This window comes from Carcharodon carcharias, chromosome 7 (genome assembly GCF_017639515.1).
Source record: "Carcharodon carcharias isolate sCarCar2 chromosome 7, sCarCar2.pri, whole genome shotgun sequence".
Classification (NCBI taxonomy): Eukaryota; Metazoa; Chordata; class Chondrichthyes; order Lamniformes; family Lamnidae; genus Carcharodon; species Carcharodon carcharias.
Genome location: NC_054473.1, coordinates 159,774,626 through 159,799,136, shown reverse-complemented (window position 1 = coordinate 159,799,136; position 24,511 = coordinate 159,774,626). Strand labels below are relative to the sequence as shown.

The 24,511-nt window shown below is 41.2% G+C and overlaps 1 protein-coding gene across 5 annotated transcripts in view; it reads left to right on the top strand.

Moving 5' to 3' along the window:
- piezo1 (piezo-type mechanosensitive ion channel component 1) overlaps window positions 1-24,511 on the top strand; it is a 358,563-nt gene that overhangs the window by 270,509 nt on the left and 63,543 nt on the right. For all 5 annotated transcript variants that reach the window (XM_041191993.1, XM_041191996.1, XM_041191992.1 and 2 more), the window contains 8 exons: window positions 548-673; window positions 6,300-6,500; window positions 7,183-7,387; window positions 8,056-8,160; window positions 13,908-14,064; window positions 14,562-14,805; window positions 21,681-21,777; window positions 22,362-22,527. In XM_041191993.1, coding sequence (XP_041047927.1) covers window positions 548-673; window positions 6,300-6,500; window positions 7,183-7,387; window positions 8,056-8,160; window positions 13,908-14,064; window positions 14,562-14,805; window positions 21,681-21,777; window positions 22,362-22,527 — 1,301 coding nt within the window. The remainder of the gene's footprint in view (window positions 1-547; window positions 674-6,299; window positions 6,501-7,182; window positions 7,388-8,055; window positions 8,161-13,907; window positions 14,065-14,561; window positions 14,806-21,680; window positions 21,778-22,361; window positions 22,528-24,511) is intronic.

The following is a 24,511-nucleotide window of genomic DNA, read 5'->3' as shown; positions in this document are numbered from 1 at the left end:
TCTGATGTGTAATATACCTTTAAGAGGAATGTTATAATAGAAGATCACATGATCTTAGTATCCAATAGCACAGTAGCGCGGGCTACCTTAGTAGTCAGGAGGAGTAGCCTGGAGTTAGAGTCTGTAATGTAGAGGCAGGGCTTGAGTTGTAAGCACACAAGTGTAATTGCTGAGTTCCTTTGTAAATAAATTGAATGTGTTCTACATAAGAACTGTCTACTGATCTACTCTGTCTATGGTATCAACTCGGTCATCGCAAAACAAGTGTGTAACCCGGATCCATTAATCCAACTAAACTAAGGACCAGGATCCAACACCTAGCTAGCGACACCCACTTGCCATAAATGATTTTTTAAAATTCTACCTCTTCGTCCATGCTTTTAGCAGCTGCACTAATTCCCTCTCTCCTTGCTTGCATCTCCTAAAGATTGTTGAGATATTTTGTTACATGAAAGTTGTGATAAAAGTACAAGTCATTGCTATTCAGAATGTGTTTTTTTTTTACACTGTGCTTATAGATTGATATATTGAAATATTTTCTCTGCAGCACTTTCCAAATGAGACTAATCTCAAACCAGATGAGATCCTACATTCTACACTATACAGAGAACCAGTGGACCCAGCCAACTGGTTTGGATTCAGAAAAGAATTTTTCATTCTTGCTTATATCCAAGTGAGTGATCAAAGATTTGAACCTGACTAGCAGAACAATTCATTTTCTACTGATCTTGTCCATATTCCAAGTAACATGTAATACGTTGGCTACCCGTTATAAAGCCTGTTAGATTTTCATTTCCACTTTCTTGAATTGATTCTCAGTATCTGGATATTGCTGACATAGCCTGCATTTATTGCCCTTCCCTGAGAAGATGATGGTGGGTCCTCTTAAGCGGCTGTGGCCTGTATGGTGAAGGTGATCCCACATTGTTGACCCTGAAATGATGAACAGCAAAATGTATACAAATCAAAGATGGTCCCTGACTTGGCGGTGACTGGGGTTGGGGAGGGGGAGGTGCAAATTTGAGGTAGTGGTGTTCTCAAGCACCTGCAACTGTTGTTCTTCTCGATGGAGGAGAACTTGAATTTGCTGCTGAAAAAACCTTGGCAAGTTACTGTATTGCACCTCTAAGTTATGCAAACTTCAGGCACAGTACAATGGTGGTGGAAAGGGTTGGTGTTTAGGTTAGTAGAATAGGTGCTCTTCAAAAAGAGGCCACCTAAGTGGTGTCATTGTTTTTGAGTATTGTTGTAGAGACACCCATTCAGGTAAGTGGAGAGTATCTCTTCAAACCCCTCAGTTGTAAATGGGGAGGCTTTCAACAATCTGAAGATGAGCCACTCGCTGCAGTATAGCCAGCTTCTGACCGGCTTTAGCAGCCATAGAATTTATATGGTTGGTTCAGTTGAGATAGAGGCTGACAGCAAACCTTGTTGGAGAACACTCAGGAGACAGCGAGGATATAGAGAGCAGGGCTCAGGGTCTACACTTACCCAGGAGAGAGGCAGAGAGTGAAACTGAGTGGAGAATGCACGGGAGACAAGCTTCAGCTCTAGAAAGCCGGTTTGAAAAAAACAAAGAGTGACATCGCAGGAAAACCGTAAGTTCATTGGTTGGTGAGAAACTGCTGTTAGGGAGTGTCTTTAAATAGCTGTAAATCAAAAAAGCATGTTAGCTTTAGCGAAGTAGCTACTTGTTTTTAAGTAAGAAACACTTGGAATAGGGGAGTAAAATTAAGTTGGGGACGGTAAAATAAAGTAATATAAGTAAACCAAAGTACATTAAAGTTAACTTAAGGGAAGTTAAGACATGGCAGGGCAGCTTGGTTGTGTGGAATGTGTGTCCTGTAATATGTGGGAAGTTGTGGACGCTGCTGGTGCCCTAGGCAACCTCATGTGCAGGAAGTGCTGCCAGCTGCAGAAACTTGAGCTCCAGGCTGCAGAGCTCGAGTGGTGGCTGGAGTCACTGTGGTGTATCCGTGAGGCTAAGAGCTCTGAACTTCAGAGAGGTGGTCACACCGCAGGCTAAGGGAATGCAGGTGGAAAGGGAATGGCAGTCCAAGAGAACCAAACAGGTAGTGCATGAGTCCCTTGGGATCCCACTCGCAAATCAGTTTTCCGTTTTGGATACCGGTGAGGGCATTGGTTCCCCAGAGGAGTGCAGTTATAGCCAAGTTTATGACACCACGAACAGCTTGGCTGTATAGGAGGGGAGGAAGAAGAGTGGAAGAACAATAGTGATAGAGGATTTATTAGTTAGGGGAACAGACAGGGGTTTCTGCGGCCGTAGATGTGACTCCAGGATGGTATGTTGCCACCCAGGTCTCAGGTTCAAGGATGTCACCGAGCAGCTGCAGGACATTCTTCTGGGGGAGGGTGATCAGCCAGAGGTCATGGTCCACGTTGGTACCAATGAATTAGGTAAGAAGGGGGATGTAGTCCTGCAATCAGAATTTAGGGAGCTAGGTTAAAAATTAGCAAGCAGGACCTCAAATGTAGTTATTTCTGGATTACTCCCAGTGCCATGATCCAGTGAATACAGAAATAGGAGGATAAGACAGATGAAGATCTGGCTGCAAAGAAGGTACAGGATGGAGGGCTTTAGGTTCCTGGGACACTAGGACTGGCTCCAGGGAAGATGGCACCTGTACAAGCCGGATGGGTTGCAGCTGAGCAGAGATGGGACTGAGTTCCTTGCAGTTCCTTGCATCCTTAGATGGTGCAGGAGGGATCTGTTGGCAGGGGTGGGGGTTGGGAGGTGCTTTAAACTAACTTGGCAGGGGTTTGGGAACAGGAGAGAGTATTAGAAAAGAATACCGGGTGCACAATATACTAGGAGAGACAGATAGCACTGGTATAGAGAATAGTAAGTTAATAGGTGGAGTTGGAGTAAGGGAGAAGGTCATGAAGACTAAATCAGGGTTACTGTGCATATATGTGAATGCATGGAGTGTAGTAAATAAGATTGCGGGGATTACAGGTGCAGATTGCCATGTGGAAAAATAATGTTGTGGCAGTAACAGAGACCTGGCTCAAGGAAGGGCAGGATTGGGTGTTAAACATTCCTAGGTACAAGGTGTTCAGGGAAGATAGGAAAGGAAGGAAAGGAGGAGGGGTGGCTGAATTGCTAAGGAGAGTATTGCAGCGCTGGAGAAAGAGGATGTTCCAGAGGGTTAATGGGCAGAATCAATTTGGCTGGAGTTAAGGAACAAAAAGGGCGCAATTACATTGCTCAGTGTAGTCTATAGGCCACTAACTAGTGGGAAGAATGTAGGGGAACAAATCTGCAGGGAAATTACAGAGAGATGCAAACATTATAAAGTAGTTATAATCGGGGACTTTAATCACCCAAATGCTGATTGGGACAATGGTAGTGCAAAAGGCGGAGAGGGCACGAGTTCTTAGATTATATTCAGGAGAATTTCCTACAGCTGTATGTGTCCAGTCCAATAAGAAAAGATGCTCTGATGGACCTGGTTCTTGGGAATGAGGTGGGCCAAGTAGATCAAGTGACATTGAAGGAACACTTAGGAAACAGTGATCAGTTTATCGTAAGGTTTAGGATAATGGTAGTAAAGGACAATGTGCAATCCAGAGTTAGAATAATTAACTGAGGGAGAGCTGACTTCAATGGGGCAAGAACAGAACTGGGCCGGATAGACTGGAACCAAAGATTGGTGGGAAAAACTGTAGCTGAGCAATGGGCTTCCTTCAAAGAAGAAATGGTTCGTGCACAGTCAATGTATATTCCCTCAAAAGGGAAAGGTAGGGCAAACATAGCCAGAGCTCCCTGGATGAAAAAGGAGATACAAATTAAAATAAAGAAGAAAAACTGTGCTTATGATAGGTGTCAGGTAGAAAATACAGTTGAGAACCAAGCGCAATACTGAAGGTTCAGATGGGAGGTAAAAAAGCAAATAAGGGGAGCAAAGAGGGATTAGGAGAAAAGACTGGCAGCCAACATAAAAGGGAATCTCAAAGTCTTCTATAGACATATAAATAGTAAAAGGGTGGTAAAAGGAGGAGTAGGGCCAATTAGGGACCGAGAAGGGGATTTACACATGGAGGCAGGGGGCATGGCGGAGGTGTTAAATGAATACTTTGCATCTGTCTTTACCAACTAAGCAGATGCTACCCATGCCATGGTGACAGAGGTGGAAACTCTGTCACTAGAAGGTAAAAAATTGATAAGAGGGAAGTGCTGAATAGACTGTCGGACTTAAAGTTGACAAGGCACCGGGACCGGATGAGATACATCAAAGAATATTGAAGGAAGTAAGAGTGGAAATTGCAGGGGAACTGGCCATAAACTTTCAGTCTTCTTTCGACTGGAAGGAGGTGCCAGAGGAGTGGAGAATTGCAAACATTTTGTCCTTGTTCAAAAAAGGTTGTAAGGATAAACCCAGCAATTACAGACCAGTCAGTTTAACTTCAATGGTGGGGAAGCTTCTAGAGAGAATTATTTGGGATAGAATTAGTAGTCACATGGAAAAAATGTGGGTTGATTAGGAAGAGTCAGCATGCATTTCTAAAGTGGAAATCGTGTTTAACTAATTTGCTGGAGTTTTTTGAAGAGGTACAGAGGGTTGATGAGGGTAATGCTGTTGGTGTAGTGTGCATCAACTTTCAAAAGGTATTTGATACAGTGTCACACAAAAGACTTGTGAGAAAAGTTGTAGCTCATAGAATAAAAGGGACAGTAGCAACGTGGATACAAAATTAGCTGAGTAATGGGAAACAAAGGGTAATGGTCAATGGATATTTTTTGGGCTAGAGGAAGATTTGTAGTGGAGTGCTGCAGGGGTTGACAATTGGGACCCTTGCTTTTCCTGGTATATATTAATGATCTAGATCTTGGTGTGCAGGTGACAATTTCTAAATTTGCGGATGATACAATACTTGAAAGCATTGTAAACTGTGAAGAGGATGGTGTGGACAAGTTGGTGGAGTGGGCAGAAAGGTGGCCAATGTGGAGAAGTGTGAGGTGATGCATTTTGATAGGAAGAACATGGAGAGACAATATAAAATAAGGGGTACAATTCGTAATGGTGTGCAGGAGCAGAGAGACCTGGGTATATATATGTGTAGATCATTGAAGATAGCAGGACAGATGGGGAGAGCAGTTAATAAAGCATACAGTATTCTGGAATTTATTAACAGGGGCATTGAGTACAAGAACAGGGAGGTTATGCTAAGCTTATGTAAGACAATAGTTAGACCTCAGCTGGAGTATTGTGTACAGCCCTGGGTGCCACACCATAGGAAGGATGTGATCGTATTGGAGAGAGTGCGGAAGAGGTTTACAGGAATGGTTCCAGGGATGAGAAACTTCAGTTATGAAGATAGCTTGGAGAGGTTGGGACTGTTCTCCTTGGAGAGGAGAAGGCTAAGAGGAGATTTGATAGAGATGTTCAAAGTCATGAGGGGGCTGGATAGAGCAGAAAGGGAGAAACTGTTCCTGCTCGTCAAGGGATTGAGAACGAGAGGGCACAGATTTAAAGTGATTTGCAAAAGAAGCAAATGATGATGTGAGAAAAAGCTTTTTCACACAGCAAGTGATTTGAGTCTGGAATGCACTGTCTGGAAGAGTGGTAGAGACAGGTTCAATCGAGGCTTTCAAGAGAGCTTTGGATGATTATTTAAATGGAAGCAATGTGCAAGGATACAGGGAAAAAGCAGGAGTTTGGCACTAAGTCATGCCGCTCATTTGGAGAGCTGGTGCAGACATGACAGGCCAAATGGCCTCCTCCTGCGCCATAACAATTCTGTGATTCTGTGTTTCCTAACATGTTGATGATAGGAAGTTCAGCAATGGTAATGAGATTGAATACCAAAAAGAGATGGTTAGCCTCTCTGTTGATGTAGATGTTCATTGCCGCTTGCACTTGTGCGTAACAAATGTTATTTGCCACCTATCAGCCAAAGCCTGATGTTGTCCAGGTCTTTGTGCATGTGGGCATGGACTGCTTCATTATCTGAGGGCTTTCAAATGGAGCTGAACACTGCCCAATCATTGGTGAACAGCCACAATTCTGACTTCACAGAGAATAGGTCATTGATGCAACAGCTGAAATCTCTTGGGGCTAGGATGCAGCAGCATCAACAGCAAGCTCCTTGGCTGTTTTGTAATGATGTGACTGGTAGTTTTGTAATGTCAGGTAAATGCTAACAGTGTAAACTGAGAAGACAAAGTAGCCTTTGAGCATTCAAGATTTTTATCATTTCATTTTCCTCATCACCCAGAGGCACACTGAGCTCCTTAAAGTAATTCATATACCTTTTCATTTATGTATTTATTTCAGAATCACCTTCTCCTGCTAATGTTACTGGTATTTGAGGTAACTGTGTACCGACATCAAGAGCATTTCCGCAAGTGCAGCCAACTGTCTCCATCCAGCACTGGTACCATCTTTCAGGAAATCACTTGGCAGAACCTGGATGAAAGCATCATCAGTTGTGCAAAATATTTCGCCAACTACTTCTTTTATAAGTTTGGATTAGAGGTAGGAGAAATGCTGCAGTATGAGACTACTAGTAAATAAATAGTGTGCTCTTCACCTACTGTAGGCAAATAAATACAGGTGTGCTCTTTGGTCTAAGGTTACATAAACAACTGCACGCATAAGGCAATTTGGATAAATAACTCAAATACCACAGTTACATAAATATAGCACTAGATTTTTTTGTTTAAGGCAAGACATTGTACCATTATTTGTTTTAATGCTCTCCTTATAAACATTTACCTGCATTATTTAGTAATTCAATATGTTACATTTTACTTAGATTTTCACTTTTGATGAACACATACTCAGCACTATATTACACCACAGGATGACAAAATGTAAACCTCAAAGCCAAAGTGAGGTTTCAGTCTTATCAGAGACAATATTATTGTGAAGTATCAGTGGTCTAAATGGCATACAATCATCACAAAACGTGAACATATCAAATTCAAAAAACACATCAAAACATGCAAATTGCAATCTCTATAAATTAATGAAAACATGGATTTAAACAGTATATGGGATCTTTAAGTCTTCATTGTATGTGCCTATACCTTGATCACAAAGACAAAAAAGCTTGCATACACTTGCCCTGGATATCTTTCCGTTTTGGAATACTGGCTTGCTATGCTCTCTCTCCTACTCTCAATTGTTCTCTTATCTGTGTCCCTTTTTTTTGTAGATTTGCCTCCTAATGACAGTCAATGTGATTGGGCAGCGGATGAACTTTCTTGTGATAATCCACAGCTGCTGGTTGGTTGTTATCGTGACAAGACGAAAAAGACAGGCAATTGCTAAACTTTGGCCTAAGTACTGTCTCTTCCAGTCTCTCTTCCTGCTGTACCAATACCTGCTGTGTGTGGGCATTCCACCAGCTCTGTGTCTAGGTATCCAACATTTCTTCTCCATAAGGCACTCTAAATAGCTTTGGTCCTGCGATTACTTTCAAATTTGAGAACTTTTTTGTATAGGGAGGAAATGGTCTTGCACTTTGTTATTTTTGCTCTATGAGCAAGAGATTGATGCACATTCTTAGTCTTGCCTCGATCCCTGATTTGGGTAAAATTCCAAGTACTGGTAGGAAGAGGCAAAACAAGGATTTAGAAGACATGGGAGCTTCTTGTGGGGCTTAGGGGAGCAGTCTTGCACCTCCTGACTAGCAGGGATTATAGATAGAAGTATTTTTTGTAACTTATCCTAGTCTCTTCAGAACATCCCATGGTAGAGCTGTCTGAATTAGTCCTGAATTTGAGAGTGAAAATAAGATCTTGGCACCAACGGTGTGATTGACTGACTGACCTTTCTGTGTAAAGTACCCCACCCCAACCCCCGGCCACCCCTGCCTGCCTGTTCTGAGACGGGTTGCGATGGTGAGAGCTGGGATCATATTGGGACCATGGGGTGAGCGCTCCCCACCAAACAATCTGAACTACCTGTCCGGCAGCAGTGATGCTGACATTTATGCCAATAGCTTCTTTAGTTGTACATTTGGCAGATCATGAGTGTTAAATTGCATTTTTTGAAATAAACAGAATTTTTCCTTTTTCCTTCACAGATTACCCATGGAGATGGGCATCACCCATCACCATTGACTCCAACCTAATTAAATGGTTTTATCTGCCTGACTTTGTGGCCCCACCCAGTTCCACACACCTTATCTGTAAGTATCTGCCTATATTTAATTCTACCAGTTTCAGTTGCAGGAATGATGTTGATTGCCCAGCGCTAAAAAAGATGGCATAATATAAGGTATAGCTCTATCTTCATTTATTAACTAACATGTGGCCAGGCTATGCTTTGGTTAGAACTGACCATTCTGAAGAAAGTCTAGAGCTAGAAAAATTATCTTACCTGTTCTCTCTACAGATGCTAATTGACACAAAGTGCATTTCCAGCACTAATCCCTTGTAGACTGATTCTATCTTCATATTGCTTTCCAGCTACATGCCATCAGTATCCAGCTGTGTTTTACAGTTTCTGCATATTGTTAAATTTGTAAATAATTCTCGCTCTCCAGTAGCGAATTCATAGAACACTGCAGCAAAGAAGGAGACCATTCAGCCCATTGTGCACGTGCCAGCTCTTTGAAAGAGCCAGTTAATTCCGCTCCCCTGTTCTTTTCACATAGTTCTGCAATACTGCTCTTTTAAAGATATATTTCCAGTACCCTATTAAAAGTTAGAAGTATCTGATTCTACCACCCTTTCAGATAGTGCATTCCAGATCATCATAACTTGCTGTGTGAAATAATTTCCCTTCATCCGCACTCCGGTTATTTTGCCAATGATCTTAAAGCTGTGTCTCTGGTTACCGACCCTTCTTCCAGTGGAAACAGTTTTTCTGCATTTACTCAATCAAAACCCCCCATAGTTTTTATAACTGTTAACTCTGAGCACCACTTTTCAATCTAAATTCCACAGTTAATGCTGGCAGACAGAATACCTCTTGGGTTCATAGCTTAGGCCTAATGGTAAGAATTGGCTGCAGTTAGAGAGGGACTGCAATGTTTTCTCAATGTCAATTCACCATACCATTAGGCTTTTAGATCTCCTCTCGATGGTAAACTTTATCTTCGAGCCTTTCACTTCTCCCTCTGGCCTTGTATAATATTTTTAGACCTGACAGAACGCAGGTCTCTCTCCTTAAAAGCAGCTAGATGGTTCAGGGAGCTGAAATGTTTGAGACAGTGTAAACACTTTAACACTTATATCATAAATTTACAGTTAAGAGATTAGGGAGCTCAGTGAGTAACATTGGATTGGCCAAAAAGTCGACTTTTAGTTCTTTGGGTGTGGGGAAAGTCAATTTAAAATTGATTTTTCTCAGTTTTTTTTCTGTTTCCTCTGTTTCCTGATCTCTGTTCTCTCTGTGAGGAGGCAGTTGATTGATTTCCAATCCTCTGCCAGTACTGTTATTGAGCCAGGTGCTGGAATTTGTGAGAATGATTCAGGGTAGGTTTAGTTAGCCAACATTTTATGTTTTTCTCTCCCTTCTCTTTAAAGCCCGACGGTTTAATTGTTTATAATTCCATAGCGTTCAGGCTCCCTAAACCATATCTTTGTTTCTAATGAGGGAACTCTGGGATCTGTCAAACATGAGAATGTTAAACTAATGGGACATTTGTGAAACTGGTATCCCCTTGTGGCTATGTGTTCACTATATCAGCATTTCCCAGAAGCTAAAACAAGCCTTCAGATCTTAAAAGTATAAATGAGGAAACTTTTCTTCACATTTTACGAAGACACAGAGCTGCCTCAGGGAGCTGAAGAATTGGAGAAATAAAAATAAAGATTTAAAAGATGATATAAACATGTCCCCACATGTGACTCTGTTGTGAAATGAAGTTGAAAAAATGTTTCTGCCTTTTTATTTGCTGTTGAAACCTCATCCTGCTCGTGAATGAGTCTTCGTTAAAAAAAGCAAAGACCACCTGGCCTATTCGCCTGCCCACCAACCGAACGGTTGAGCAGCAGCAAAAAATACAAATGAATTACCTGCTTAAGGGCCTTAATAGGCCTCTTAATTGTCGGCGGGCATGCTGCTGACTCTGGGGTGCAACTGCCAACTGAAAGATCGCGAGAGTGCACAATGACATCAGGCACACACCCGCCCGACGAAAATAAAACCCTGCCCCATGAATGGAGTGGCAATCTGACTCAACTGCCACTCTACCGGAAGGTAATAGGCTTTCAGATTTCAGAAATGACCTCGCGTATGCAATAATGTACTTAACCTCTGGTTTATAATGCAGTTAGATGCTGCTGAAAACTGTGACAATAGTTTAACTTGTAATTATAACTTGCAAATATTTTAGTCTGTTAATCTCTTATGCTGTATTAATTCTTAAATGGAAAATACTTCACCATTTTTGAATCCATTACTACTTGTGTTTGTGTCATCACCAACATCAGTTTATTATATTACCTGTTGACTGTAATCAGTTTAAGACTTTGCGATTAATAAAAACTAAAACAACAGAGGGTGCATTGGGTTGATGTTCAACACACGGTGTCACAGAATGGAAGAGCAAGGTTTCAGCTCATGAGTCTTTGACCCCTCATTTTAACATGACACGAGTAGAATGGGTGAGATGGGTGAGCAATTTAAATGATGGACATCCACTTACCAGCCATGACCTCCCAATATCATGAACTTCACTTGCCACCAGCCTCAGGTCATATTCAAATTGTAAACCCATGATGTAACTGGGATTCTGATGGAAGCTCTTCTGTATTAGTAGCCTTTGTTATCCCCTTCACCACCTCTTTCATTCTGCATATAAGGACAGCTAAACCTCTCAGCCAACCGATATGTCAGTGACATCCTGACAATTCAGATAAGCTAGCTATGATGAAAAGAGGCCTTTTACTAAACTTTCAAATGTAAAAAAGTGATGAATTACAAAGAGAAGATCAAACTAAAACTTATGATAACCAAGTACTCAACTCACCGTGCATTATTTCACAATCTCCTCATTCTACTACCTTTCTGAGGTACTCTGCCATTCATTTCAGCAGAGCTGGTGCTGTTGCTCATGTCGGAATGCTTAAGATGATTGTGGCCAGCTGCTGCTTGAGCTTGAGAAGGTCAGGCTGCAGATTGTTGCGCTTTGGCCTCTGTCCTTGGCTCCAGCCAAGCTAATTTTCAGGAACCATGCTTGGTATTGCTTAAGGTGTTGGCAAGGGAGCAAACATGACAACATGTGCCATTCCTGCTGTGCCACTATCATTGTGCCACTCACTACCAGTCCCATCAGGCTCATCATTTCTATGATCTGCAGGAGGACCATGTGCCTCCTTGAAAGTTTCTATCCAAATGCTCCATCAATCTCTTTGAGACAGCAAGAGAGCCATTTGAGTTTCCACCAAAGCAACAAAGTGTGCAAACATAGACTCCTGTTGTGAGGCTCTGGCTCTAGTATTCTAGGAGCTGGCCACAATCTGCAAGGTAAACCACAGAACACTGTTGTTTTGCAAGATGATACCACTCATGGTGGAAGCAAAGTTCCGTTACTGGTTTACATACCTGACTTGCTACTAATCACTAATTAACCACTTCTCTAAGCCACAAGATATATTTGAACATTGGGTAAAGTTAAGTAATTCTATTGGTTGACATGGGTGAAGATAACTTATGCATCTCATAATCCTATTTCACTTCACTTTCTCATACTTCTTGCCTTTCATTATCCAAGGCTGCCAGAGTAATCTCAGTTAAGTTTCACACAGTACATGTATGGTTTCCTTAAAGGTCCAGGGCATGAAAAACATGAATGTGTTTTTCTTGTCCTGTGGCCTGTTTTAGCAGTCCAGCAGAGCAGACAAAAGCATGGAGTTTTATGTTCAACCTTTGCTGTTCTTTGAAATACGCATTAACCCTTTCCTGCCCATGATTCCCAAAATTTTTGGAAATATGTAGGGTCTCCCTAGTTCCCCTTGAGACTAATTTACTTTCATGGAACACCATCATGTTATTCTGTATATAAATATTTGCTTCAATATTTATTAAGATATTATCTGACCTTCCATGATATTACTTACAGTAAGAATCATAGAATAGCACAGCACAGACAATTTGGCCCATGGAGTCTTTGCTGGTCCTTTAAAATTGTAATCCAGTAAATCTTATAACCCCACTTTTTCCCTGTACCCCTACATCTTTATAAAATCTCCTCTTAGTCCTTTCTGTTATTAAGGAGAACAACCCAGCTACTCTAATCCATCTACATGACCGTGATTCTTCATCCCTGGAACCATTCTAGTAACTCTGTTCCGTACCCTTTCCAAAACCTTCACATCCTTCCCTAAGTGCAGTGCCTAGAATTTGATGCAGTACTCCAGGTAAGGCTGAGTTTGTGTTTTATATAGGTTTAATATAAATTCCTGGCATCCGTACTCTGTACCTTTATTTATAAAGCCAGGATCCCATATGCTTTATTAACTGCTTTGAAAATCTGTTCTGTCACCTTCAAAGATTTATGATCAAACACCCCACCCCCCCCCCACCACCTGAATACAATTAAATTCAATTAATATACAATTAATATCTGTTACCTCACCAAAGAACTCAATCAGGTTAGTCAAACATGATTTGCCCTTAACAAACCCATGCTGTGGCTCTCTTTTATTAGTTCATGCTTATCCCATTTTTATTGTTTCTAAAAGCTTTCCTACAGCTGACCAGTGGTTGTCAGGTTTTTCCTTCCCCTGCCTCTCATCCAGCCTTTTTTGAACAATGGTGTAACATTTGCACTCCTCTAGTCCTTTAGCATCACCTCTCTATCAAAGGATGATTGTTAGCACCTCAGCAATTTCTACCCTTACTTCCTTCAGCAGCCTAGGATGCATCCCATCCTGACCAGGTGACATCCATTTTAAGCATTGCCAGTCTTTCTAGTGCCTCCTCTATCCATTTTTTTATCTCATCCCATATCCCTGCAGCAACCTCCTTGTTTAGTATGAATATGCCCATTGAAGATCTTTGGATTCACTTGGATGATACGTTCATATATAATGACAGGAGTATTATACCATGGATGATTTTGTGGTTGAGTTCAACTTCACCTCTACCTGTTACAGTATATCACAAAGTTTTAATTGTAAACAAGCACATCTTCAGGTCTGTTGCAGGTTAGCATTGGTGAAGGAAGTTTATGAATTGAAAGGAAGGTAAAACTTGCACTTAGATATTGTTTAATTCCATTGCTCAGATAAGAGTCAAAGTGCCTTGTGAATTGCTTTGAAGTACCATCGCTGTTATTGCGGAGGGAAACATAACATAACATCAACTTGAACAGAGATATGAGGCTCCAACTTAATGTTTCATTTGACTGACTGAACTTTCAATAGTGTAACATTACCTCGGCACTGTAACTTGTGCATCAGTCTAGATGTGCTCAAGTTCTAGAGTGGGTCTTGAACCTATGAACTTCAGACTTGGGTGAGCATGCTTGTTGGCGGTTGTCTGAAAATTTCCATAGCAAGGCAAAAGAAAACAGCGTGAATTGGTTGCCTATTTAAAGTAACTTGAAGTGTGACAGAATATGCTAAAAGCAAGACTTTTATATAGGTAAAATATTATCTTTTGTTTAAATTATGTAACTAATAAACAGTCATTGTTTATTTCTGAAACACAAACAGAAAATGCTGGAAAATCTCAGCAGGTCTGACAGCATCTGTGGAGAGAGAAGTTAACATTTCGAGTCCGTATGACCCTTCTTCAGAGCTGAGCTTGAAATGTTAACTTTGCTTTTCCCTCTCCACAGATGCTGTCAGATCTGCTGAGTTTTTCCAGCATTTTTTGTTTTTGTTTCAGATTTCCAGCATCCACAGTATTTTGCTTTTATCATTGTTTATGTCTGTTTGTTAGGCAATGTTGAGACTGTTTCTTGGTTCTTTTCTATTACAGATGACTTTCTATTACTGATGTGTGTATCCCATCAGTGGCAGGTATTTATTGAAGAAAGAAAGGAGGAGGTTAGTACCATAAGTGGAGAAAATACAGATGATCCTGATCCCATGGCTGGCAAGGATTTGAATCCCATGCCAAACTATATATACTGTCGGTAAGTTCTGACTTAAGCTGCACTTCAAAATGGCTTTGGATTTCATGGTTTGATCACAGATTTTATAGATGTAAGAAACTGGTGCTACCATAAAAGTCTTACAATGGTAAAATAATGCTGATGAAAAATTTTATATGGAGATACATTCAAGGTGTGTTTTTTAAAATCACTTACTTTAAATTTCACATAGTAAAAAGCACGTGGAAAAATGTCAACCTTTCATCCTTTCAGAAGGAAGATATAAACTAAACACAACCATATGATTTTAGAATTTTTGTTCTTTTGAGGGGATATGGAATGATGATCAGGAATAGCCTTATAGAGCAAAATGACTGTTGATGACCAACTTGCAGCAATAGTGTCAAAATATTTCTCCACCAGATTGATTTAAAATAATAATATCAATGTTATTAATATTGTTAGTGCTCAGGGCCGTGCAATCAGTAATTGTATAATGTGGGGACGCTAGCTAACATGGAATTCTTTCTGTTCTGCAGATGTTACCTGGACATGATAAAAGTTGCAGCCTTTCAGTACCTCTTCTGGCTTGTGTCGGCAGTTATTTTTGCCACTGGCTCTGCTCGAATAAGTGTGTTTGGTCTTGGCTACCTGCTTGCCTCGTTCTACCTACTTCTGTTTGGCAGAAGACTCTTACTGAAGCCAGCAACAAGTCGGCTGAACTTTTGGGATTGCCTAATTATGTACAATGTCACAGTCATCGTTGCAAAGAACATGCTCTCAGTGAGTCCTTCCATTATCAAAACATCAAGAATTTGCGGGAAGCAAAAATTCCAATAAATAAAAAGAAGTGCATGATTAACGGCATTTTTAATTTTGTTAGTGAGTTTCGCGATTTAGATCGCTCACTGCTGATGTTTTGGTCCTTTTAAAAATGTTATGATGTTCATTTTGAAATGGGAACCAACTAGTGGTACCTGAGGATGTTTCTTCATTTCCTTCCCCTTGTCCCATGAGCAAATTGTAAATGAGAAAATTTGTGGGCGAACTACGCCAAGGCCTTGGAAAATGCTGCTTTGAAATTTGGCAATAGGAGGTGCAGAAATGAAAGCATCAGGATGACTGTCCATTGTGAGGGATTACAGATGCAAACTCATGTAGCACTGATGTGTACCTAGTTTCAGACTTTAATGTAAGCTCTTCTGATTATGCACCATTCCTGAACAATATGTGCCCTGCCTTAAGTGGCATCACAGTGGAGGGTGTGCAATAAATATTTAATTAAATCTAATTCAAAAACTAACTAGGTTAATTGTGTATTTAGCTAAATTTAACTGATGTGGATTATATAAGTCTGTCCACATTGCGAACATGTTATTGTGGCAAAGTGAGTTAATTATGGGCTTTCATTTTGTCCTATAGAGCTTGGCAGGTAGAATTTCAGGGTATCTACTAGCACCTTTCAACTTAGAAGACTGTTTTTCCACAGCTTAATGAGAACCAGTGTTCTGTAGTCCAGTGGCGCAGCATGTTAATATATGCATCACCTTTATAGCTTTAATTGCCTTACAATGTAGCTGTTGCAGACCACAAATGGTATCCTTTATGAACATGACATACAGGGGGTTGGTTGGTACCAACCAGACTTGGTCATCACAAGAAGGTGTGATCTGCCCACTGTTCTCCACACCCGTACCTACCACAGCACTGACTGTGACACTGACCGTTCTCTGTCAGCAGCATAGTGAAGGTGAAATCCTGAAAGTTTCATGGTCCCAGAGACGATGGCTGGCACGCATTCCCTTGGACAAGTAACGATGCCAAATACCAGCACTTTGCACTGTTGCTAGAACGAGTGCTACCCATCAAAGGTTTACCAGGAAGTGCCGGTGTTGATGAAGCTTGGAAGTCACTAAGCTCAATTTGGTAAAGGCAGAACCTACAACAAACACTGGTTTAAGACTTTCTCAGCTGCGATAACATCTGTCATTGAGTCAAGAAACAAAGCCTACATTATATGCAACATAAACTCAACAGCTAAAACACTGCATGTCCTGGAAGTACCAAAACAACGGTGCAAAAGATAGGGAGGTACTGCGTAAATAAACACTGGATCAACTTATGTCAAAAAATCCAAATAGTCTATGATGATGGAAATCTACGTGTTCTATATGATGGGATTAAGAGGGCGCTTGTACTACCATCACTAAGTTGCTCCTCTGAAGTCAGCAGATGGTGAAGCACTCACCAACAGAAGCAAACAGATGTTCCACTTGGCTGAATGCTACTGTGAGCTACAGACATCTCCCAGTCTGCGTTGGTGCTCTCCTGCAGCTTCCTGCCATGGATGAGTTAAATGAAGAACCCTCATTACTTGAGCTCGAGAAGGCCATAGACCGATTAGCAAACAGAAAGGCACCCAACAAGGATGGGATTGCAGTCGAACTGCTCAAGCATGGAAAGGCCCATCCATTGCCACCTTTATGACCTTCTCCTTCTCTGCTGGAAGGTTGGCTCCATTTCACGTGAGGTGTGTGATGCAAAAATCATCACTCTGCACAAAATAAACATGACAGAGGAGACTGCAACAACTACTATGGTCAAACTTAAAAGGCTCCGACTACTTGCAGACCAAGTGTACCCAGAAGCATAGTGCGGTATCTGTGCTGGCAGATCTACTGTGGACATAATCTTCTCCATACACGAGCTACAAGAGAAGCATAGAGAACAGGGTACATCTTGTCACCTTACTTTTGCAGATCTCACTAAGTCATTCAACACCATCAACAGAGCAGGTCTCTACAAAATTTTGGGGAAAATTGGTTGTCCACCTGAGCTCCTCAGTCTCATTCACTCCTTCCGTGACAACATGAACTGCACTGTACAGTTTTAAAGCTCTACTTCAAACAGTTTCAGAGTGAAGAATGGAGTGAAACAGGGCTGTGACCTGGCCCCCACTCTGTTTAGTATCTTCTTCTCCATGCTCCTGACTTTCACCTTCCCTGCAGATATGGAGGGAGCCTACTTGAACGTTAGGTCAGACAGCAAGCTCTACAATGTTTCAAGGCTGAAGTGAAGACTGAAACATATCACATCCGACTGAGAGAACTCCTGTATGCTGATGATGTTGCACTAGCCGCCCACATGGAAACTCGGCTACAAAGACTCATGGAATGGCTGTTCCATGCCAGTTTTTTCCTGACTATAAATATCAAGAAACCTGGGGTCATTGGACAAGGTGTTGCATCTCTGCCCTGATCACACTAAACAACGCCCCACTGGAAATGGTTAGCAAATTCTGTCCCTTGGGTTCACTGTGACAGGCAATCTATACCTTGATGCAGAATTTGATACAGGCATAAGGGAAGCTGCGGTCACCTTTGGCTGAGTCATGAAACGCACGTGGAATAACATCAAGTTTGGGTCAAGCCAATGTTTTATAAGGCCTGTGTGTTCCCAGCATCCTGCTGTGTGGCTGTGAATCACAGACGACTTCCAGCTATCAAGAAAAACTCAACAATTTCCAGCTTCACTGTCGGCGGTGCATTATGGGTATATCCTAGCAGGACAAAATCCGAAATGTGGCAGCCCTCTCCAAGGTGGAGCTCCCAGTTTTGTTAGCACTCATCAAACAGAGGTCGCCTCCTTGGCTTGGGCATGTCTGCAGGATGATACGTTCAAGACTTCCTGTATGGTGAGGTAACTGGAGCCAGACGACCAGCAAGATGCCTAAAGCTCCGCTTCAAGGATGCTTGCAATTGTGATATGAAGGCCTGACTTTGATTATTGCATCTGTGAGTAACCAGCTGACAGCAGAGGAAAATGACGACGCCTCCAATGGCTGGCGTGCAGCACCATGGTGACCAGTGGCTACAACGGCTTGGCAATAGACACCAACGCCAACCCACAGCGGCACCCGGTAACTTCATGTGCGGCACTTGTGGCAGAACCTGCCTCTCAAGGATTGACCTCTTCAGTCATCAGCAAAGGTGCACCATATAAAGACACCCCATCTGAAATGGGTTTGTTTGTCGCATGTCCTTTATCTTTCTTAGGTGGAAGGATACCAGAAAAAAAAACATAGAGAGAGTAATTTTCATCTCCACAGCTGGGCAGCAAGCTGGCAAAATAGATTAATTAAATCATAAGGCATTTATTGATTTCTCAGAGTTGCAAAGCATTGATTGTGAAGAAGGACCTGAAACAATAGCCCAGATTTTGGGAGGAGGTGGAGTTGATCATCACAGAATCACAGAATCTCAGTGCAGAAGAGGCCCTTCGGCCTATCGAGTCTGCACTGACACGCGAGAAACACCTGATCTACCTACCTAATCTCACTTACCAGCACTTGGCCCATAGCCTTGAATGTTATGATGTGCCAAGTGCTCATCCAGGTACTTTTTAAAAGATGTGAGGCAACCCGCCTCCACCACCCTCCCAGGCACCACCCTCTGGGTAAAAATGTTTTTCCTCACATCCCCCCCTAAACCTCCTGCCCCTCACCTTGGATTTATGTCCCTTCATGACTGACCCTTCAACTAAGGGAAACAGCTGAAACTCCCTATCCACCCTGTCCAGGCTCCTCATAATCTTGAACACCTCGATCAGGTTGCCCCTCAGTCTTCTCTGCTCCAATGAAAACAACCCAAGTCTATCCAACCTCTCTTCATAACTTAAATGTTTCATCCCAGGCAACATCCTGGTGAATCTCCTCTGCACCCCCTCCAGTGCAATCACATCCTTCCTATAATGTGGCGACCAGAACTGCACACAGTACTCCAGCTGTGGCCTCACCAAGGTTCTATACAACTCCAACATGACCTCCCTACTTTTGTAATCTATGCCTCGATTGATAAAGGCAAGTGTCCCATATGCCTTTTTCACCACCCCACCAACATGCCCCTCTGCCTTCAGAGATCTATGGACACACATGCCAAGTTCCCTTTGTCCCTCAGAACTTCCTAGCATCACGATAAACTATTAGTGTTCACCATCATTATCCCTTTGAAACTGACCTCAACTTCAGGATCAAAAACAGAAAATGCTGGAAAATCTCAGCATTTGGAGAGAAAAAAAGGAATTAATGTTTTGAGTCCGTATGACTTTTTTTTCCAGAGCTTTTTCAGAGTGTCATACAGACTCGAAACATTAACTCTGTTTCTCTCCACAGGTGCTGTTAGACCTGCTGAGGTTTTCCAGCATTTTCTGTTTTTCTTTCAGATTTCCAGCATCCGCAGTATTTTGTTCTTATCTCAACTTCAGGATATCGGGCCTAAGCAGATTAGTGTGGAAATTGTGTAGTTGTAATCAGTCACTGGTGTTCTGATACAGGCTGCACTGTGGTTCCTCCCAGAGCCAGTAATTATTAAAATCAATGAGAATTTCAACTTCAGTGACACTATTGGAAATCCCCCTCAAAAAACTTTGATCAATCAGGTGTATCTGGGTTTCTGAGGGTGATATAATGAATAAAATCTGATGGACAATGAACTGTCCCTGAAAAAGTAATTTTATATTTGTGGAATGTTGTTAAATATCTCTCTTTGATTAGTTAGAACTATTTTTAAAATCATTTAAATGCTTTTTCAGAATATTTCTGCTTCCACCTTTACCCCATGTGTATATCTCAATCTTTAATTTGTTCTATGTAAAAGAAAACACAAGTGGTTCTATTTCAGTGCTTCTCCTTTCCTGGTTGGGTGTCAGTGAAAATCCTTTCGATGTCACTAGCTGATTGGACAGCTTTATGGAAAAAGACATGCCGGGAATTCCCCAGTAAAGAATGCTGGAACCAATTACAATCCCACTGCATGCCATAAAGGTGAAGCTCCCATCAGAGTAATTCCCAGATCTCTCAGCAAGACTTACTTCAATGTCAGCAGTGAGCCGCCTTGTTTCCCTGCTGGCCACAACTCCAGGCCATTAACTTTTATAACTAAGATAAAAAGCAAAATAATGCAGATCTAGATCTAATGGAAATCTAGAACAAAAACAAAAATACCTGGAAAAACTCAGCAGGTCTGACAGCATCTGTGGAGAGAGATACAGTTAACATTTTGAGTTCAAATGACTCTTCATCAGAACTAAGGAAAAATAGAAAAGAGGTGATATATAAGCTGGTTTCGGTGGGGGGTGGGACAGGTAGAGCTGGATAGAGGGCCAGTGATAGGTGGAGATTGACAAAAGATGTCACAGACAAAAGGACAAAGAGGTGTTGACAGTGGTGATATTAGCTAAGAAATGTGCTAATTAAGGGTGGAAAGCAGGGCAAGCAAGTGACAGATAGCCCTAGTGGGGGTGGGGTGGTCGGTGGGGGATCGAAATAGGCTAAAAGATAGAGATAAAACAATGGATAGAAATACATTTAAAAATAGTGGAAATGGGTGGGAAAAGAAAAATCTATATAAATTATTGAAAGAAGGGGGATCGGAAAGGGGGTGGGGATGGAGAAGAGAGTTCATGATCTAAAGTTGTTGAATTCAATATTCAGACCGGAAGGCTGTAAAGTGCCTAGTTGGAAGATGAGGTGCTGTTCCTCCAGTTTGTGTTGAACTTTACTGGAACATTGCAGCAGGCCAAGGATGGACATGTGGGCATGAGAGCAGGGCGGTGCGTTGAAATGGCAAGTGACAGGGAGGTCTGGGTCATGCTTGTGGGCAGACCGAAGGTGTTCCGCAAAGCGGGTCACCCAGTCAACTTTTATAACTTGCTGCCTGACATACTTGGTATTTGCAACGTTTTCTGATTTCATTTTACATTTTCAATTTCTGCAGTTTTTTTTTTAACGTTCTTGGTTTAGTTCTAAAATGGACGGGTGATCTGGTCTGTTAAATTGCCACCCAGATGGTGAAATGAATATTCACCCAAGGTTGACCGGAATCCTTTTGCATGAGAAGGAAATTGCTCAAATTCCATTCCAACTAGATTGAGAAAGCCTCCTCCACTTGATGGATGATTCCCTTCCTAGATAAGTTGGCAACCTTTGGAGCTCCATTTGTCCCAGTTTAAGCTGAAACCAGTACTGTTTTAAGTGCAACAATTTGACGTCATCTATCAAAGTATTCTTTTCTTTAAAACGGAAAGGCTTCACATCTACTTCATGGAGTTGAGGATAGACAAAATCAATTGAAAAATATTACCTTTCCCTCATCCTTCAACCTCTGCCCCATCTTCAAGTCCAGAAACAGACCCAGCAGTTCTAAAAGTTTCTACCTTCATGAATGATGCTGCCACAATCTTTTTTCCAGTGTAGAGGAATGTGTATTGAGCTAGATATTTGTGCACAGTTCTGGACAAACATCTAAATATTTTGAAACCAAAATGAGCCAATGTCATTCATTTTCACCAGTTAACTTTAGTGATGAATTGTGTTAGAATGCCTTGGTAGATGATTGCTAGATTGGTTTTCTTACAAATAAGGACACATAGTAGCTCTAAAATTGTAGTCTGGATGTAATTTTTCTTCAACATAAGTGGATTGTTTTTGTAAATTAGAGAGCCCTCTCATTAATGATGTCTGAGAATAACATAAAAGGATGGTTGTAATGGTTGTTATATAGGGTGCAATTTCTGAAGAAGTTATAAATGAATGTTTTATCAAAGTAGGTATTCTATTGTTTTAATTAATTTAATCATGCTTTTATTGCTTTTCCCTCCAGCTCCTGGCTTGTGTTTTCTTGAAGCAGCTCCAAAGTAATTTCTGCTGGATGATCCAACTATTCAGCTTGCACTGTACTATCAAAGGGTACTATGGCGGTAAGGGCTTGTTTCTGCTTTGCGCTGTCATCAGTTTGCTTGTGAATTGAAACAAGTGGCGTGTAAATTTGCTTCAGTACAAAACTAGTGATAGTGATTGGCTGGCCGTGTTGCATTTTGCTCGATTTTCTTCTCCAGTGGAAAATGAAATCAGGTGGAAAATATAACAAGATGCTGATTCACCACTCGTTTTGACTGCTGACTCTACACCTGGTGCGTGTAATGAAAAGAAATTTTAGATTGCATGTTGTTTGAGGTCAGTAGCTGTTGGTAGGTTAGCTTTGCCTGGTCCAAGCAATTCCAAAGGGGAAGTTGAAGCCAATAGCAACAGTCCTATCAGGTGGTTACAAACAGCAATAACTGCAGTTGGAGAGAAGTTCATATTCCAGGTTATCATCGTCCTTAAGTAACAAGAAATATAGAGGCAGGTGGCATGGGGAAACAAGATAAACAATCAAGTTAAGTAAGTTATACTAATTAGTCATGATATTGCACTCAAATATATTTTCAATTAAACAGCACGTTCTTATTGTCTCAGGTAATTTTTGATAACTTTATTGTATCTCCATGAATTTTTTTTTTAGAAAACGAATTAAAGGATCCAGAATGTATCTTGCCTGTTGGTGAAGCTGGCATAATCTGGGATAGCATCTGCTTCTTTTTCCTTTTACTTCAGCGCAGAGTCTTCCTCAGTTATTATTTCATACATATAACAGCTGATATGAGAGCCTCCAAACTACAAGCATCCAGGTATAATAAGATCAAGTAGAGGAGGCTTCCTTAATCTAGTATGAGTGGATTCCTTTACTCGGGGGAAAAAAAAAGTAATTTATTATGCGAAGCATTTTAAAACGTTTTGATATCATGATAAGTTGCTGAATAAGAGCAAATATTTCCTGATTTGGCTTATATTATGAACTTTGAAGCTGGAGAAGAAATTGCATTCAGCGTTTTCGGGCTAGAGAGCAAAGCAAATTGGTCAAACTTCCTGATCCAACTGGAAAGTGTGTGTAAACACTGGGAAAGAACAGATGTGGCTCAGATATATCACACCCCCTCCCCCAACACTGGTGGAATATACAGATGACAGTTGAACCTAGAATTTTTCTTTTGCAATCCCACCTGAAATTTAAGCTGAAGAATGATGTAAAGCTGGAGCAATGAGACCACTCCAACCAAGATTTCCCTTTCTCCGTTCCTGCCGGAACTCCTGCTGGCTGTATGTTCCTCCTTCTGTTGTATAGAAATGGTGGTGGGGTTTTTGAATACCTTTCCTATCTCCCTGACCCCCTGCTGCTTCCTTGGGTAAGTAGGAGTAAGTCCCAGGAAGCAGTGGAAATGACCTTGGGTTATGTTAGAGAAAGGAGACTGCTTTATAGCAACCTCCTCTCCCTCCCTTCTTTCTAGTTCCAATTTACAGTATCTTCTTGAAGGACAGGTAGTAGCAGTCTGACACCACCGTAATACTGCTGTAGTGGAGTAATCCCAGCCTCATTGTCAAACATCACATATGATAAATTTGTATTTGAATAAGGTACTGGGGTCAGGTGATGCCTGTGAAATCAAAGCTAATCAAGAGCCGGACCCTTCAGGAAACAAAGAGAGAAAATCAGGAGAGTAGGAGTCCATTTAAAAAAATTGGGATTGACAGATACACACCTTAATTCCTCAACTAAAGGCAGAAAATCAAATCCAAGGAACACCATTTGTAACTGCAATTCAAATAGTCACAATTTGAATTGTACCAGAATGTCCATGGACCATGTGAATACAGACTTCTTGTACTTATGGATAACAAATGCTAACCTGGCCAGCAACACCCACATCCTATGAACGAATAATAATAAAAAATAATTATCACCTAAACAGTTTGAGATTAATACGTGTTATACAATTACATTATAGGGTGCTTCCCTGTTAAAAGCTGGAACTGTATAGTTTAGCCTGTTATTCCCAATAAACTGCTGTAAATTCTTATGCAAGCAGAGTTCATGCACCTTAATTTTTCAGCATGAAAAACTTTAGCTTTATTGAATGTTTGTAAAAAGAATGACTATCACACCCTTTCAGTAATGTGGCAGCTTTCCTATAAAGTCAAAGTTCGTAACGGAATCAACATTGTTCAGTTGGGAATATCTGTAGCACTCTTGAGATATTAAAGCAAATATAAACTGAATAAACTAAATATAAAATATAAACTGATTTTAACTAGGTTTATAGCTCAGGTTATGGCAGGAGTAGGATGTTGCTTTTTTCAGGAACCCTGTAGTAAGAATTTCCAGGCATTAAATAAAATATGTGCATGTCATCTGTGAGTTTAGTAGTGCCCTATGCAACATTCGCTGTCCAATAAGTTCAGACATTCCTGTATGTACTTGCATGTTCAACAAATTGCTGGATATAGTTGATAGTCAAAAGGTGATCTTTGGACAGCTGATGGTGAGATGGCTATTAATTAGCAGCCAAGTTTAAGGACATATTATCTTAATTTAGGATGTGTTATATTTTTCTGCTTTAATTCAAATATGGTCCCACTTCAGGACTTGGGCACAAATTCTAAGCTAACACACCAATGCTGTACTGAGGGAGTGGCATTGTTGGAGATGCCATATTTTGGAGAAGATGATAAATCTAGGACCTGTCTGCTTTCTAAGATTGATGTAGAAAATCCCCCATGGCACTATTTTGAAGAAGTTATCCCTGGTGTCCTGACCGATACACCTCAGTCAACATC